Source organism: Bos indicus, chromosome 14, assembly GCF_029378745.1.
Source record: "Bos indicus isolate NIAB-ARS_2022 breed Sahiwal x Tharparkar chromosome 14, NIAB-ARS_B.indTharparkar_mat_pri_1.0, whole genome shotgun sequence".
NCBI classification, from domain to species: Eukaryota; Metazoa; Chordata; class Mammalia; order Artiodactyla; family Bovidae; genus Bos; species Bos indicus.
This window is the reverse complement of record NC_091773.1, coordinates 1,189,365-1,206,273: the sequence shown is the minus strand read 5'-3', so window position 1 is coordinate 1,206,273 and position 16,909 is coordinate 1,189,365. Positions and strand designations below refer to the sequence as shown.

The 16,909-nt window shown below is 64.4% G+C and overlaps 2 protein-coding genes across 12 annotated transcripts in view; one reads left to right on the top strand and one right to left on the bottom strand.

Annotated features, from left to right (window-relative positions):
• Nucleotides 1–1,138: 1,138 nt before the first annotated feature.
• FAM83H (family with sequence similarity 83 member H) lies at nucleotides 1,139–10,733 on the bottom strand. Of its 2 annotated transcripts, none has more exons than XM_019973561.2 (5): nucleotides 10,595–10,733; nucleotides 6,916–7,377; nucleotides 5,913–6,077; nucleotides 5,703–5,827; nucleotides 1,139–5,500 (listed from the first exon to the last, which is right to left on the bottom strand). In XM_019973561.2, the coding sequence occupies exons 2-5, from the start codon at nucleotides 7,360–7,362 to the stop codon at nucleotides 2,692–2,694; spliced, it is 3,546 nt and encodes a 1,181-aa protein (XP_019829120.2). In that variant the 5' UTR covers nucleotides 7,363–7,377; nucleotides 10,595–10,733; the 3' UTR covers nucleotides 1,139–2,691. The 2 variants fall into 2 exon arrangements, with proteins under 2 accessions (XP_019829120.2, XP_019829119.2); XM_019973560.2 differs by lacking the exon at nucleotides 10,595–10,733 and adding an exon at nucleotides 8,814–9,567.
• IQANK1 (IQ motif and ankyrin repeat containing 1) overlaps nucleotides 10,118–16,909 on the top strand; it is a 23,341-nt gene continuing 16,549 nt past the window's right edge. For 3 of the 10 annotated variants that reach the window (XM_070802286.1, XM_070802292.1, XM_070802291.1), the window contains exons 1-3: nucleotides 10,843–11,116; nucleotides 12,568–12,715; nucleotides 15,980–16,069. In XM_070802286.1, coding sequence (XP_070658387.1) covers nucleotides 12,640–12,715; nucleotides 15,980–16,069 — 166 coding nt within the window. In that variant the 5' untranslated portion in view covers nucleotides 10,843–11,116; nucleotides 12,568–12,639. Of the gene's footprint in view, nucleotides 10,246–10,841; nucleotides 11,117–12,567; nucleotides 12,716–15,507; nucleotides 15,694–15,979; nucleotides 16,070–16,909 lie in introns of those variants that run through there. The other 7 variants (XM_070802293.1, XM_070802285.1, XM_070802284.1 and 4 more) reach the window with 6 other exon arrangements.

Here is a 16,909-nt window from a genome sequence, read left to right as displayed (position 1 = left end):
TGCAAGCCACTGTGTGACCACACTTGTGGCCCTGAGCCACAGCAGGAAAGGGGAGAACGTGGGACAGTGCCCCTGACTGCAGTCAGTCACGCCCCACCAACACGGTGACAAGGTGCTCAGTTTGTCTCCAGACCTCGGCTGGGGAAGGAGAGAGCAGCTGTGAACGTCTTGTGGGGCTCAAGGCTTCCTCCTCTGGTATTATGAGGCAAAGCGCCCAGTGTGAGCCCAGACTGGGGGTGTGGGACTGAGGAGTGGCAGGGTCCCAGCTGGCGCTGAGGTACCTCCTGGTTCCATGCACACCTCACACTGCACCCACCCTGGGCAGTGGTCAGGACACAGAGAGTCCACTTTCCTGTGTCTGGTTGGAGATGTTCCTGGCCCAAGGGCTTTTCAGCCAGGAGCAGGCAGCTCCGCCCTACTGTGGGAGACATCAGTTGCTGCAGAGGAGGGCGAGGTATGGATCAAGGAGAGCTGGGCAGGGGGTGACCCAGACCTGGCAGCTACCGGAGAGACTCAGAAGGCAGAACAGGGCTTGGGGAAGGCCAGGGAGGGGCCGTGGTTCTGGCTTGGAGGTGAGTTAGTCATGAGATGGGGCTGCCTGAAGGGGCAGCTTTTTGCATTTTTAGAGCCTGAGGTATAGCTCAAGCAATGAATACGGGGGACCGATAGGGCTGGGGAATGAATGCCACTGTCCGGAAAGGGGCAGGGCACCCAAGAAGTCCAGCCCTGAGTGCAGAGGTGCTGCTGCAAGACTGGAGGGTCTGGGAGGCCCAGACAACTAGACAAATGGCTGCTTGGCACCCTGGCCAAGGGCAGCCCCAGGTTGATGGCAACTTCGAGACGAGGTTAGGAAGTGTCTGCTGGGCTTGGCAACCAGGGGTGTGCCAATGGGCTGTGCCTACAGAGGGCCGGTGAAGTGAGGCCTGTCACAGTAAGTGGCTGAGGGGTGGAAGGGGTTTGTGGTGGTTAGAAGATGCGGGTAGAGGTGGTGGCAGTATAGATGGGGAGGGGTCTTTAGTCCACCCCACAGGGATGGATGGTGGTGTCGAGAGAGAAACCTGAGACATTAATAGGGCTAAAGGCTGCAAAATATAACTGGGTGGTGGTATCTATATGTATTTGGGAACATGGCAGAATATTTCACGTGTTGTTTTTTTATTAACACCAAAATGTGCAGAATCACATTGAGGTGAGGTCTTATTGAGCATGATGTGAAGGACGCAGACAGGAGGGTCCGAGGGCCTTGGGACTCTTCCTGGGCAGAACCTCCACTTTCTGCGAGGGCTGTCCGTCAGTGACAGGCCCAGCCCGGTCTGCTCAGAACAGCTGCACACCAGGCCAGGCCAAACCAAACGTGTCAGCAAGCACATCGAGGACCAGAGACACTCTGGCTCATCCAGCTCCCTAGCGGCCTTTTCCATTCGAACCAAAGTCTCTGCTGTCACCCCACCTGGGCAGTGGCTTTGGTGACGAGACCGTGGGCCACCAGGGTGCAGGGGCTCAGACAGGACTGAGGCCATACCCGGCAGTCCCCAAAGAGCAATTAGGGTTTCTTATACTTAAAAAAAAAAAAACTATTTAAAAAGAAATAGCACAAACACCAATTTAAGAACACCAGCACCTATGGTGAGGGCAGAGGCGGCTTTTGAAGCATTTGGTGCCAAAATGAATCATTCCAGATCAGTTACTATCTGGAAGTGAAAAAAAAAAAGATACAAGAAAGCTACATGGGGAACCTCGGACAGATTTTTGGGGGGCTGGTGACAAAGGGGAAAGGATGCACAAGAGGGTGGAGTCTGGGTCTGCTGGGCACCTGCAGGGCAAGGACCACTTAGATGAGGGACTGAGGTGCAGAGGTCCCACGTCAGGGGCACCGAGACCCCTCAGAGCAGTGTGCCGGGGCTCAGGGGCCATCGCACACCGTCCTCTGCCCTCACAGAACAAGGCTCCACATCCAGCCCCTTTCTGAGGTGTGACTGCGGATGCACCTGTGAACATGCCATCTGTCAGGAATGCTTCGTGAGGCCAGGGCCTCCCATCATCCATTGGGCTTGTTGTGCCACAAAGCCAGGGGTTCTCACCCTTGCAGGGTGCTGGCCGGGGCCTGCAGGAGTGGCGGCCACACCTGGTTCAGTTCTCACCGGGGCAGCCCCTCCCCCGCTGAAGGGTCGGGGACCAGGGAAGGGGCCAGGAGGGAGGGAAGGAGGGATGCGCTGGGGAAAGGGCAGGAAGTGAGCCCTAAGACCTCAAACACGGGTGTGGAAACAGGCCCTGAGAAGACGGGAGGCCTAGAGAGGAGTGGACTGCCAGGCAGTGGACAAGGGCAGCCCAGCCAGGCCACGAGCAGAGGGGACCCCTGAGACACGGAAGCCCTGAGACACACGGACCCCAGAGTATGGGGGCCTAAGGCACAGAGAGGTGGGGGAGACAGATGCCTAAGAAGGGGAGGCTAAGGGTCCAGAGGCGGAGGTGTGCAGGCCCAGAGCTGGGGTGGTAAGTCAGTGGGCAGCTGGGGCTGAAGCTCTAAGGGAGGAGAGACCCAGGGGCACGAGGCCAGGAGGGCCGCCTGCTGAGCCTCAGGTGGAGCAGACTCTGGCTGGCTCAGCTGGGTCCCTGGGCTTTGGCTGAGGGCCAAGTGTTCTGCCCAACGGTGATGCAGGCACCTCGGCCTAGGCTGGAAGGCCAGGTAACTCACTTCTTGCTTTTGAATGTACCCAGGATCTTGGGCATGAACTTGCCCACCTTGCTGTCCCTGGCGTCCTCCTCGGCAGGGCCCTCCGCGGCCCCGAGAGCCCCTGGCTCCTCCTTTTTGCAGAAGACCTCAAAGCGGCTGTAGACGCGCTTCTCTTTGCGCATGCTCTCCATGCGGCGCAGGAGCCGGTCGCGTTCCTCTGCGCCGGCAGGCAGCGTGCGGCTCAGCCGGCCTTGGGTCCCCAGGCTGTCCGAGCGGAAGATGGCCGAGCACTTGTCCTTGTCGGACATGTCAGGCGCCAGGCCGCCGGCCACTGGCGAGTGACCCAGCTCTGGGCTGCTGTGGGCCGGGGTTGGGCCCGGGGCGGGGACTCCACGATGCTTCTGGCCGTGGGCGCTGATCTGCTCCAGGATGGCTTTCGTGTCGTCCCGCAGGTTGCTGCTGTACAAGGCATTGGCTGTGGCTGAAGCCACGCGTGCCCGCGGGCCCCGCTCCTCTGCAGCCGCCTCGGTGCTGTCAACCCGGCCTAGGGACGGCCACTGGGGGCTCTCAGGCTGCCCGTTCTCCTGCGGCGTTGGAAAGCTGCCTTCATCGTCTGCCCGCCGCTCACCCTTGGGGCTCATCAGCTGCCGCAGTCGCGCGGAGCCTTTGCGCAGGACCTCCATGGGGCCACCAACTGCCTCCTCTGTGGGCCCGGCCTTCGGAGACTCCCCGGAGAAGGGAAGGGTGAGGCTGCCCCTGCGCTCAGGCACAGGGGGCACAGGGCTGCCCCTGCGCTCTGGAACAGGAGGCACCGGGCTACCCCTGCGCTCAGGGTAGGCAGAAGTGGGGCTCCCCTTCTGCTCAGTAAATCCAGCGGTGGGGCTGCCTCTGCGGGTGGGAAACCCAGGAGTGGGGCTCCCCTTGCGCTCCGGGTAGGCTAAGGTGGGGCTCCCTTTTGGCTCAGACTGCTGCCCCCCAGGCCCCTCTGGTGGGGGGCTGTCCCGCCCTTGCGGGGAGGTGGAGTGGCCCTGGGTGGACAGGAAGCGGGAGGGCAGCCGGTCCGTGCCACTGCTGCCCCGGCCCAGCGTGTCCAGCAGCTGGGTGGCGGCCAGAGTGGCAGCTCCCGGTTGTCGCTCTGCCTCCTGGTGCAGCTGCTGTGCAAAGGACTCACGCAGGTCCAGCAGGCAGCTCTCCAGGCTGCGGCGCTCGCTCCCACTGCCGCCACCGGGCGCAGACACCTCCTCCCTCCACGCCTGGGACACGACAGCCTTACTATGGCTGGCGGCTGTGACCGCTGTCCCCACGCCGCCAGGGTCTCGAGAGGGGCCCTTGTACTTCTCCAGGAGCTCAGCCACCTTGGTGGAGGCAGCAGAGCGCACGGCTTCATTGCCGGGCCCCAGCATCTCGCTGACCGTCTGCTCCTTGTGCAGCAGCTGCACCTTCTCCGTGGAGGCCCCAGTGGGTCCGCCCGTGCCCTCGCCCTGCGATGCGCTAAAGATGAGCGAGGAGCGCAGCCGGGAGCTGCGCTGGATCAGCGGGTTCAGGCGTGAGCGGAAAGAGTCCTGCTTGGCCAGGCCCACCTCCTCCGGGCCCTCGCGCTCTGGGCCGTCGCCGCCACCGCTGCCAGAGCCCGGAGCTGGGCCTTTGCCTGGGAAGGGCGCGGGCACACGGAAGGCCGAGGGAAGTAGGTCCCCAGCAGTCGCCCGACCCCCAGAAACCAGCACGTCATCGTCATAGGCTTCCGTCTCCATGGGTGTGGGCAGGCCCTCGTCGCCAGCGTCCTCGCTGTGACAGCCGCTCAGGTAGGAGGTGAGGCGCCAGTGCCGCAGGCCGGCCCGCCCCTCAGGCCCACCCCTGTGCTCCGGCTCCGGCTCGGGCGCCATCTCTGGGCCTAGCCTCGTCATCGCTTGGCAAGAGAAGCGCTGGCCCAGGTTGGGGCGAGGGGCCCCGCCGGGTTCCAGACCGCGAGGTCCGGGCCCGAAGGCGGGGTCCGAGCCATGGCGCACCTCCCGTGAGGCACTGGATGGCACGTAGTCCAGCCGCTGGTGTCCGTCCAGGCCGAGCTCTGGAAATCGTGGCCCGGTGCCCAGCATGAATTCGTCGTGGTCTGGGAAGCCAGGGCGGCCGGCCCGCAGCTTCTCGAACAGGCCTTGTGGGCGCGTTGGCGCGAGCTGCGGGTCCCACTGGTAGTGCTGTTGGTAGAGCTGGTCGCGGTGGAAGTGGCTGGTCTGGAAGCGGAGGTCATCGCCGTGGCTGAGGAACGTCTGCCGTGATACCTGCCGCGCGGCCGCGAGATTCTCCACTGCGCCCGCACCGTCGGCGGCCGCATAGCTGTACCTCTTGAAGGCGTCCATCTCTAGGTGCCGTGCCTGAAAGAAGCCCCGCGGGCCCGAGAGCTCCCCGCCTGGCCCGGCCTCTGCGTCCAGCCGTCGTGAGAGCGGCCGCAGCCCCGTGTGCGGCTCCAGGGCGCCCCCGGGCATCCGCGAAGACTCCTCTCGGCGAAAGGCCGACAGGAAATGGCGGTCGGGGTCGAGGAAGGAGGGGAAGCCCAGGCCTTCTTCCCGAGGTGGTGGGAACAGGAGGTGAGCGCGTTTGGGGAAGGAGAAGGGGGTGGGAGCCCCGGGCATCTGGCTGCCCATGAGCGGCCCAGCCCCTGCGTATGGAGCTAGGGCATAGGTGTCCATGCGAGCCAGCGCCCCAGCCGAGGGTACCAGCGGTTCGGACTGTGCGAAGAGAATGCGGAATTCCTCATCGAAGCTGGAGACCAGCTCGCCCTGGAACACGTGCGCCAGACTCCGGTGGATCTTCTCGAAGGACCACATAAAGCTGGGAGGGGAGTGGGGCCAGTCAGAGGGAGGGGCGAGACCAGCGCGGGGGTGGGGGTGGGGTGGGGGCGGGGGCACGGTTGGGAGAGGGGCGGACAACGGGGCTGGGGAAGGGGCGTGGCCGAGCGCGTTAGGGTTAGGGCGCTACAGAACGGTTTCTGGAGAGGAGGCCCTCGAATGGGGAGGCAAGGGGCTAGGCGCACCTGTAGCTCCCACTCATCACCACGGCACAATCCACCAGGAGGAACTTCTCCTTTACATGGCCCTTGAAGGACTTCCCAGTGCGGCAGTAGTAGGTGGGGCCCGCCACAGTGCGCACGCGCAGGAACTGGGGCGGGAGAGGCGTTAAGGTTCTGCAGAGGGGCCTCACCGCGCCCCTCCGGGTCATCCCCTCCCGCCCTCCGGCCACTCACGTCCACGTGGTGCAGGTTGACTCGGCACTTGTCGGCCATGTCCAGGAAGTGTTGTGCATTCATCTCGTCTAGGAGGATATAGACTGGGACGCGGCGCGCAGCAGCCTCCAGCACTTCACTGAGAAGATCCACATCGGTGAACATGTCCATCACCACGGCCACCACCTGCAGGGGGTGAAGCAGGGACAGAGGCCCGAACCCTCTGCTGTCCCCACCATTCTCTAGCCATACCTTCATGCCCTCCCCACCCCCTGGGAGCAGGGACAGGTTATCGCTGAATGCCCACAATAGCTACTAGCCCATCGCAGGGGAGGAGGGCCCCGTCATGGAACAGGGGTCAGAAGGAGCCCGTCATTAGAGATGTGGGGTTACTGATGGCCCATGATGGAGCCCTAGGCAGGCACAGGGCCTGCAGCCTATTGAGGGAGGGCTGTCCTTCAGCTCTAGGGGGGTGTTCAGCTCAGGGCAGAGCCCTGGATGGGGGAGGGGGCAAGGCAAAGCCCCAGGCTCCATTCCTGCACCTGGGAAGGAGTTGCCATCTGGGGAGGAGGGGCAAAGGGGCAGAGGGCAGAGACGGGTCTTTACATCTGAGCTGCTGCCATAGGTTTAATAGGCTCCCTTTGCTATTTGCCAACTGCTTGGTGTTGGGGGTTAGGTCAAGGGCAGGACTAGAGAATTCTCTGAACATTAAGTCCAGGCAAGGAGGGGCCCCAACCATCAGAACCCCTTTGCTTCTGGGCACCAGCCATGACCCTGGGTAGGCAAACCTGTGCAGTCTGCAGCTTGTGATAACCAAACCGCTGACGACCCTGGAAGAAGTCTGTCAGGGAGCCCTCATTGCTGCTTGAGGGCTGGAGAAGCTTGACCAGCCAGTCCTGGCCCCACCCTCGCCCCCTAAACTGGCATGCTTGTATTTCTCCTTCACCCTCATACTCCTACTCGTGCTTCAATGTCCAGTGCAGGCTGCCCTTCCCCACTGCCCACGGAGCCTGGGACCGCACACCTGCTGGGCAGAGCGGATCATCCTTCGAGCCTCATCCTTGATGCTGGGGCTGTCAGGTGGCGGTGGCTGAACCAGTGTGGTGACTTCAGTGCCCTGGAAGCCAAAGGTCAGGGGCCACCCCAGGTCGAGTTCAGGCACTGCCTGGTCGGAGTTCACAGGCCAGTAAGTACCGGAGGAGCCATCGAAGTCCAAATTGGGGGGGCTGCCGTCGGGGGGCTCGGGGGCAACATGCTGCGGCGGCCGCAGGTGGCGGCTCACGTGCTCCAGCTCCTCGGGGCACAGGAAGGCGGGTGCCCCCTCCGATGCAAGGAAGCGGCTGTATGCCTCTGGCCCGCCCTCAGCCAGTGCGTCCACGGCCAGGCGGTAGTACTCTTTGTAGTGCGGGGGCAGGTACCCGGGTGCCAGTGGGTTGTCCCCCTGGGAGGAGCTCTGGGAGCGACGGGCCATGTTGGGGCCAGGGACCTGGGGGAAGGGCAGGGAGATGCCTTACAGAGGGAGGGGCTCTGGGCCCACCCCTCCACATACATGTGGACACATCATAGCAGCGGCTGTCAGTGACCCTGGGTGGGCTATGGAGGTCAGCCCGCTCCTGGAGGTCTTCCAGGGCACTCCCAGACTCTGGCATGCCCCCTAGTTGGTGGAACATCAGAACACATGCCCGTTGTCTCTTGTGGCTCTCGCGGTGGGGCTGGCCCTCCTCTCACCAGGGGCCAGGAGGCACCCTGGGCCCCAGGTTCCAGGCAGGGGTTCTGGCTCCACATGGGCCTGACTCAGGGCTACCTTATGGCCTCTGTGGCCCAAGGCACTTCTGCTTTGTGGACTCCTTCCTCCATTAAAAAAAATGATATGACAGTTGTTATAAAGAAAATATAAATATAATATAGACTGTATTAATATATTTACTTTTTTCTTCTGATTTTATGACATGAATGCATTTTTATGGCCCCAGGCACTGTGCATACTGGACAAGCTGGGGCACTGCCTGTGTCTCTGCCCCTAGAGCCGGAGGACCCTGGACCACTGTCTGTGGCCTGTTCCCTCCACTGTACAATGCAGCTGTCTCAGCCAGAAAGAATGCAATTTTGTGATTTGCAGCGACATAGATGGACTTGAAGGGCTTATACTAGGTGAAATAAGTCAGAGAAAACCAAATACTGTATAATATCATATATGTGGAATCTAAAAAAAAAACACAACAAAAAAGAAACAGACTCATGCATATAGGGAACAAACCAGTGGTTACCAGTGTATGTGGGGGAGCAGGAGGTGCAAAGTACTTAGTGTAAGACAAGCTCAAGGATGTACTGGACAATGTGGGAATACAGCCAATATTTTGTAGTAACTGTAAATGGAGTGTTCCCTTTAAAAATTTAATTAAAAGCTTTTTTGAGTGCAGCTGTCAGGGTTGACCAGATAGCACACACGGCCCAAGGCGACCTCAGTGCACAGAGCCTGGCCACCCCGGACCCGTGCTGCAGGGCCTCACAAGCAGCCCCACAACCCACCTGCCGACCTCGGAGCCCTCTGCCCTGTCCACCATACCATCCTAGACACCTCCCTAGGCTGCACCCCTGGCACACCCCTCCGCCTCCCCAGGCCTGAACTTCACATCCTGGCAGGAGCTTAGAGGCCTGTCCCTGCCAAGCCGGGACCGTGGGGCAGCAGTAACCTTCCAAGTTCCTGGTCACTGCTCACTTGTCCTCAGCTCCAGGTGAGCCTCTCCACCTTCACTGCTCCCCCTTCACACCATCAGCCACGCCCCACTGGCTCCACTCCAGCCCACCTGCCTCCAAAGGGCCTGCCTGGGAGCCTGGCCTGGGGGAACATGGGTCCTGGAAGGCCAGGTGGGGGTCTTTATTTGGCTCCTAGGACCCATCTCCCTAGGACCCCTGAAATACCTGGATGCTCATCTCCCTAATCTGGAAGGAGGGTCGCAGGAAGCTGATCCTGTCTGGCTTGTGGCTTCCTGAATGTGGGCCGACAGGCAGAGTGCCCCCAGCCCCTGTAGGTGCAGCTGGATATCGCTGACTGGACGGCGTCAGTGGCCCACTGGAGACAGTTGGGGGGGTCAGGATGACTTGGGGAGTCTTTCCTGTCTGCCCTCCTGGGAGAAGTGGCGTGGAGGTGGGGGTGGGGGACGCCCCCGTGTGTATTCAGTCACACCCGGCAGAGAGGCTACTTGGTCTGATTGAGGAAAACCTGCTGTGCCTAAGAGGGGGCACCGCCCACTGGCGTATCTGGGTACAAATGGGGTGGCCATGCGTCCTCACTGTACCAGGACCAGATGCAGGCTGACCACATGAGGGTACGTAGTGTGGGCCTGTTTGCACCAGGGTCCTGACCCTGTGTGTGACCACAGGGTGTGTGTTATCTTGAACTGTATCTGACTGGGGAGGGGGTGCTATCCAGCTGACAACCCTTGAGGGTGCCGCTTGCCACGTCGGGGAGACATACTGGAAGGGACCTCCTTCCCTCCTCCTTCACTGGGGAAGGGAATCAACTCCAAGTATCCAGGCTGCATGCAGAGGGGGTGGGGGATCCGAGGGTGGGGACTGGCCCGTCCTGAGGGAGTGTGAAGGGGGCCCTGCCCAGTTGCATGAAGCCACACGCGGGCCCCTGACCACCTTAGGCCTCTGCCTGTCTCCTTTCACAGGTCCACATGCCCCTGACCTGTGGGCCCGGCAGTGGCCACTCCCAGCTATGGGAACCCCAACAGCTGCCTCTCCACCTTTGCCTACCAACGCTGGCCTGAAGGGAGGGAAGGGCGCTTATCCCACCCAGGCTGATGACTCAGCAGGAATCCCGCTCTTTGGCTGCTGACCTCTGACCTCAGACAGAGCCGACAAAGTCTCCAGGCAGGGCCCTCAGGGCTCTAGTGGGCTCCTGAACCTGGGACCTCCAACGGAAGTCTTTCCCGCGGGCAGGCCTGGGGTTTTATCCGGAGGGACGGATCTGGGGCACGGGCACAAGGTGGGCGGGCCCTGCGCCAGGCAGGCAGGGGCTTTAGGCCGCAGGAGGAGGACGGGCCTGGGATTCCCGCAGAGGCGGCTCCTGGTCTGGAAGTGGGTGAGCTGCAGCTTTCCAGTGCACACTGCAGGGCCAAAGGGGGTGACTGAACTCCGGGAAGTTACGCTGCATGGGCCAAGAGTCCCGTCCACCCACCCAGTCCAGGGACTTGGGCGCCAGGGAACCGTGCGCCCCACGGAGGGAACCATACAGAGCTCTGGTCACGCGGGCCACCCCCAGTCCACGGCGGCCTAGAAGGGGGACCCCCAGGAAGGGTCTAGGCTAGGCCCGGCACGTTCTCCAGACTCCAGCGAGGCCACGAGGGTAGGAGCAAGGCGGGGCGGCCTGGGCTGTCTCGATCTGGGCCCGGGGCCCCTTCCCACTCGCTTCTCTCGGGCCGGCGTCGAGCGAGGGCGCCCGCGATCGCACCAGCACACGCGGCCGTGGCGCCCCCTCGGCCCCAACTCCGGCAGACCCTGCCCGACCCCCTCGCGCGCGGCCGCGCTCCCACTGCCTCGCTCTGGGTCGCGCCGACGCAGCCCAAGTGCGGGCGGGTTAGCCGCCCAGGTGAGGCCGCGCCGGGGGGGCCCGACTGTGCCGACCCCGCCCCACCCCGCCGCGGCCTCCCTCTCCGCGCGCCCCGCCCGGCCGGAGCCCGGGGAGGGGGCCCTACCTGGCCAGGTGCGCGGGGTCTCGGGACAAGGGCAGCAGGAGCCGACCGCCGCCCAGCGGCTTCGCGGTCCGGTCGGTCCGGCAGCCACTCCCTGCCGCGGCCCGCCCGCCGCGCGGCCTGATTCACGCGCCCGCCCCCGCCCCGCCCGCCGCCCCTGCCGCCTGCCTGCCCGGGCAGCACCTGGGGGCGGGGCGGCCCCACCCGCGGCGCGCCCGAATTCCTCCGCCGCCCGCCCGCCGCCGCCGCTCCCGGTACCCTCGCCTAACCCCCCACGGCGGAACGGCCCGGGACCCCAGCCCGGGACCCCGGGAGACCGCTGAGGCCCCGACTTCCGGGGCCCCGCGTACCCAGGCGCCCATCTGTTCGCCGAAGGCTCGAGGGCCCTAAGCCTGACCCTTGACCCTCGCCCCGGAAGTCGGGGTGACTCGGAAGTTCCGGCTAGTCGCTAGGAAACGGGCCAGCCCGACGCGGGGGGCGGTGCTTCTGGCTTTGCCTACGAGTTGGGGGAGGCAGGTGAAGCAGGTGAGACCTTGAGGGCTGCGCCGAGCCCTGGGCAGGGCAGGGCCTGGGGGCCTGTGAGCACAGAGTGCCCCCCACCACACAGGGACAGCCCCACCCCCGCACACTCTGATGCCCACAGGTATCCGGGACCCTACACGCGTATAGGAGACCCACTGCACACCGGGGACACTTCCCCACGCCAGTCCCCTCCCCGCACTGGCACACCCACACACATGTAGCACACAGGACAGGAACTGTGGACAGGAACTGTACAGGCATATAGGGACCTGCACACACAAAGGACTCCACACACACACACACTGACCCCCACTTACATGGGACCCCCGCTCCCGATGCACATAGAAACCCAGGTCCATATAGGACCCTACAAGCACATGGAGGCCTGCACCTGCTGTACTCAGGCGCACGCCCGCGTCCACACGTACAGGACGCTCTGCTGCACAGACTCTGCACACAAGCAGGGCCATCCGCCACAGAACCCTGCAACATACAGGCACCTATGTGAGCACCCAGAGTCCCTCAGAAACCGGGGGCCCTGCAAGTCCCTGAGCCCCACACACTCCCGCCACACTTATGTGCATGCACGCATACACACTCACACTCCCTTCCTTAGCTGCCCCAGCCCCCCAGCCTCCCCCACAAACACTTCAGATTCCTCCTCAGAACCCCAGTTCCCCATCAGACCTTCTGTGAGGGGCCCTTACACGACACAGGCCCCGCCCAGCCCTCGACCATCTGCCCAAGCCCATGGCAGCACCTGCCGCTGCCCTCCCACCTCAAGCTCTGTCCCTCCCCCGCCATAGTGCCCATCCATTTCAGCCAGTCTCCGGTCACCTTGTCCCAACTTTCAGGGTCATTCCCAGTTGCATTTGCTCCTTCCCCAAACTCTCAGTGACATCCACGGTGGGAACACAGGTGTGCGCTCAGGCAGCACCTAGGCAGCAGTGCTTCGGGGGAGGGGGGCAGCAACACAGCCTGGGGCAGGGGAGGCCCCCCTGGGGAAATGTATCTGGGGGTCAGCCGAGTGGGCCAGGGAGAGGGGTGTTGCTCCCGGCCCCGACAACACCTCCTGCCAAGGCCAAGACGAGAGGGGGTGGGGTGTGGGGGGAGGGCTGGGGGCAGCAGGGGCACAGAGGCTTCTGCAAGGCCAGGTCGGCTCAGGCTGCTGTTTAAAACGAAGCTGGCTCAGCCTAGTGGTCTGCAGCCAGGAGATGGGTACCAGACATCAATCCTGGGGTAAGGATGGGTGAGCCAGGCTGAGGGGGCAGGGACGTGAGGGCAAGGGGGACAAGCTGTGGCCAGATGTTCTTGCCAAGTGTTCCCACCCAAGCTACTGGGCATGCACACGCCAAGAACCAGGGGCAGGCGGGCGGGCAAGGAAGCCGGCAGGAAGCTGCGTTTGGGGGTGACCCTGTGTTCCCCAGTTCGGCACCTGCTGTCTGTTCCTGCAGGTCCATGTGATGCTGTCCCCACTGCCTCTGCCACTCTGAGCACACCCTCCGACCTTCCCCTCACCCAGGAGAATGAGCAGTAAGAAGGGGGGACCCAGAGCTGCGCCAGGGAAGTCCTTCCCCAGAGCCAAGCCACGGGCCCCTGCCGGTGAGTGTGACCCCTCTGACCTCCAGCCTGGCTCAGACTCTGACTTGTGACACCTGCTGTGCAGCAGCCCAGGAAGACCCTTCCCTGAGACAGAGGAGTCAGAGCTCAGATGTCCCTTCAAGATTCTGACCCTGGGACTGTACCCCTGGGGTTGGGGTCCCGAGGACAGTGTTCAGAGCATAACTTTAGGACATGTGGAGACAGGCAGCAGGCCTGTGGGGACTGAATATAGGTTCTGAAACATCAGGGCTTGAACCCACGCTGGGGACTCTGAGACAGTGCGCAGTCCCCTCTGGCTCTCTGCACCACCTAGGCCATGCTGTGCTGTTCCTTGTCTGCTGCTCCCTCAGGCCATGCTCTCTTTAGCCACTTCCAAGCTGAAAGGTGACAGCTTGCCCTTGGCTCAGTCCCGCCATGGGCTAGGAAGTGCATCTCCTCCCATGTCCACCCTGACCCACGGTCGCTCTTCTCTGAGTCCCATTTTTTCTGTCACAGCACTCATCTGAGTTCTTTGCTAGGCTGCCAACACCTTCTAGGCTGTGGCTAGGGGTCCTCCCTGTACACACACCTGTACTGGGGTCTATGCTCAGTAGGGGAGCCCCACACCCTGTTCCCCAGCTTCAGCCCCCCTGCTTGAGCGGGCCTGGATCCCAGAGGCCTCCCAGATCCCCAGACCTGGCGGGATGGTGGTGCCCACTCTTCCACGCCAAGCTGGGTTGGATCCTAGCTCCCCAAAATAGCCCCAGCTGCGTCTGAGGCGGCAGCGCTCCTGGAATGAGGATGATGGCTCAGGTGGCTTCCGCCATCTCATCTCAAGCCCTGGGAACAGGCTCTGCAATAAACAGGAGGCCGGGCAGGTGGCCAGGAAGCTGTGTCGGGCGGGGGAGGGGATGCTGGTCCTGCCTGCTGACTGTCCAACTGGGCTCGGGACCCGGCCCTCACCCCACATGTCCCAAACGCTGTGCTGGACAGTTCCTGCCCCGGCCCACCTGGCCAGGATGCCTGGGTGCTCTGCAGAGACACCTCTGCCTCAGTTTCCCTGAACAGCCCCCTCCCGGGCTCTCTCTGCCTTCTAGCATCGGGCCAGCCCGGGAGGGCTTCCTGTCGAGTGGTCCTTGCAGTGCCCCGTGCAGTGGGCACCAGCCTCACTTTGGGCCACAGATTTGCCGCGGGTTGTTGCCATGGTCGCCACACCCCTGAGATGGTCAGCCTCCTCCACCCCAGTCCCCTCCAGGCCTTACCGGGTCTTGGGTCTGCAGCGCCTCAAGGCCCTCGCTGCGGAGCTGCTCCAAGGCCAGGGCTAGCTCCAGCCCCTCCACGCGCACCCAGGCCTGCTGCTCCTGGAGCTGCTGCAGCCAGAGCTGCTCCTCCTGCCACAGCCGCATGTGCAGCTGGGCCTGCTGACGCCGGTCCTCCAGCAGCAGCTGCTCCTGGGCCAGGCACAGCTCGACCTCGTGGAGCCTCAGCAGTTCCGGGCCCAGGCCTGGCACCAGGCCTCCCACCCCGTAGCCCTCCATGTCCGCAGCGGGCACAAGCACCAGCTCGGACCCCACGGCAGCGGCCTGCTCCGGCCTCTCGGCTTCCTGTGGCCGCTCTGGTCTGGCCACCTTGGGGTGCCCCTGGGGAGCCAGCTTGCTGCTGGTCACGTGCCCTGTGGGGGCCACCCCCGCCTCGTCCCCCAGGCACCCTGGGGCGGGGGGCGGGGGCCTGGCCTCAGGGCCCTGCTGCCCAGTGGCCTTCTGTGCCCTGCCCGCCCTCCTGGGCCGGGGTTTGCGAGCTCTACTTCGTTTGCCAGACATGCCCCCGATCTGGTGCCTGTTTTACCAGGTGTCTGCTCCTCGGGGGCCCCGGCTTATCGGCTGGCCGGCCTCAGTCAGGCGGGCCCAGGGGGCTCCCCTGAGAGGCCACGGTGGGCCCTCCGCTCCTGCGGCCCCTCGTGTCTGCCCTTCCCTGGGCTGGCACCCCGGCTGAGGCACTGGCCCGGGCTCTGTCTGTGGGCCTCACAGACCCACTCCGCGGGCTGGGCCGCGCCAGGGAGTTTATAGGGACTTGGCGGCGCGGTGGCTCACCCGGCGCGAGGCTGACTAACGCGCTGACACGGCGCAGGGCTGCTGGGGCACAGGCCTCTTCGGCCAGACTGGGAGGGAGACTGAGAGAAACTGGAGGAGGCGACTCGGCAGCCAGACTGTGGGCTGTGTGTCGGGACGCGTCTGGTCCTGCCCTGGGCGGGCACCGGTGCCCCCCCACCCCGTCCCACCCCGTCCTCCCCTGCTCCCGGGAAACTCCAGCTGCAGCCCACAGGGCTCGGAGCTGCGTCCCGGGCCGCACCAACCATCCAGGCAGGGTGCTCACTGGTTGCAGATTGCTCTAACCCAACTGCCACAGGAGCCCCTGGCCCCAGCCCAGAGCCAGTATGGTTGGAGAAAACCACCTGGTGGGTGGGGGGAGCTGCGGGGGTGGGGTGGGGTGGGGTGGGTTCTGTGCAGTTGATGGACCCACTGCCCCCTCTGGGGGAGACTTCCGCTGGGGGCCAGGGGCTGGGGGGGGGATGCGGGGCGGATGCCGGGGACTTGGGGGAAGAGGCTGAACGTTGGAAGGCCCAGATGGCATTTAGTGGACTGACATGGGGCAGTAAGGAAGAGGCCGGCCTGTCCTGAGCTGAGCCAGGGCTCTTGAAGACGTCCTGATTGGGGGTTCGGCGGTTCTGCCCATAGGGGCCAGCCTTTGGATCCCTGGGGACGGCTGTGGGGGCGGCGCGCAGGGCCAGCCTGCCTGGCGGCGTCCCCCCCGCTTCCTGGTGGGAGGGGGACCCACGCACGGCTCCTCCCCGTCATTTCCCCAGCCCGGGGGCCGCTGACTCACACCCACGCCCAGGGCCCCATCCCAGCCGGCTCCGTCACACTGGCTGAACTGGTTGGCCCGGCCCAGCCCCGCCGGCTGCACCCCTCTCGCTCAGCCCTTGCCCCAGAGGCCTCGCGGTAGGTAGACGGAGGCACAGAGCGGGAGTAGCGTCGGGGCACGGGAAGTGGCACCGGGCGGGTGCAGTGTTAGGGGCGGGGTAGGGCGGGCGGCGAGTCCTGCGGCGGCTTCGCCACACCTGGGCTCCGGGCCTGGAGCTCGGCCCACGTACGGGCGGGCCTGCTCGCCGGCGCCCCCTTGCGGCCGTGGCCCGGCCCTGGTCGCCTCGCGAGGAGGCTGCGGGCGGCAGCTCTTCCGGGCCGAGCTCGCGCCCACTCCTACCTCACTGACCGCCCCCTCCCCTAGGGAAACCCGGAGAGAGCCGCCAGCCGCAGAGGGAGACCGGCCCACAGGCCATGGGGCGCGCGACCCTGGAGCGCCCGGAGGCCCCTGCAGGTGAGAACCCACGCTCCCCAGTGCGCTCTCGGGCCGGGGGCTGGACACTGGGCCGTCTCCGTGTGTACACGCCCCGCGAACGCGTGTGCTGGAGCGCGCCTGCGGAGCGGCCTCGCGGGGCCCCTCTCCCGTACGCCTGCAACTCCAGCGGGACCCCCTCCGCCCTGCAGAGCGTCCCTGGGGTCGGGGTGTGCGCTCTCAGTCCCAGGCCTGAGTCATGGTGTCTTGGCAGCGGCCTCCAGAGCAGAATCTCTAGGAAAAGTTCCCTCCTGCGGCCCAGACCCGCATTCAGGCGCACCTACCCCCCGGGTGTCCTCAATCTCTGCGGCACTTCCAGGTTTCACACCGTCAAGGCCCTCGCGTGTCTGCCCTGGCTCTGCTCCCTGGTGAGCCTATGTTCACGCTGCTGCCCGCTGCCAGCTCCGTGCCCCCACATCCCCCTCTCGCCCCGCCAGCTGACTCTGGCTCTGAACTGGCCCCTCCATTCCCCTCCGTGTTGCGGCCACCAGCAGCCAGTCTCTCCTGCAAGTGTGGTCCTCCCCAGGTGGCTCTGGCCTCACCCCCAGATAGACTTCCAGCACTGCCAGTCACCTTGGTTTCCCCCCGGACCCCGAAAGGGCCAGGGTGAGGAGCCTGACCTTGTCCTGAGGACAGGGCCGGACCCCAGAAGGCTTGCAGAATCCTGACTGTCGGTTTTATAGAAGTTTTAATGCCCAACCTATGTATTGGGAGAATGTCCAGTAGCAGCAGATGGGGCCTGGAGAGCAGCAGAAATGAGAGGCAGTGGAGGACAGGCAGGCTGGGCCCCGGGAGCCCTGCCCGGGTGGCGCCGCCCCTGTG

Coding starts and splice junctions, on each gene's coding strand:
- FAM83H (XM_019973560.2), bottom strand. Junction 6,078..6,915: donor TGATCCGCTCTGCCCAGCAG/GTGTGCGGTCCC, acceptor CACCCCCTGCAG/GTGGTGGCCGTGGTGATGGA. Junction 5,828..5,912: donor TCAACCTGCACCACGTGGAC/GTGAGTGGCCGG, acceptor CTCCCGCCCCAG/TTCCTGCGCGTGCGCACTGT.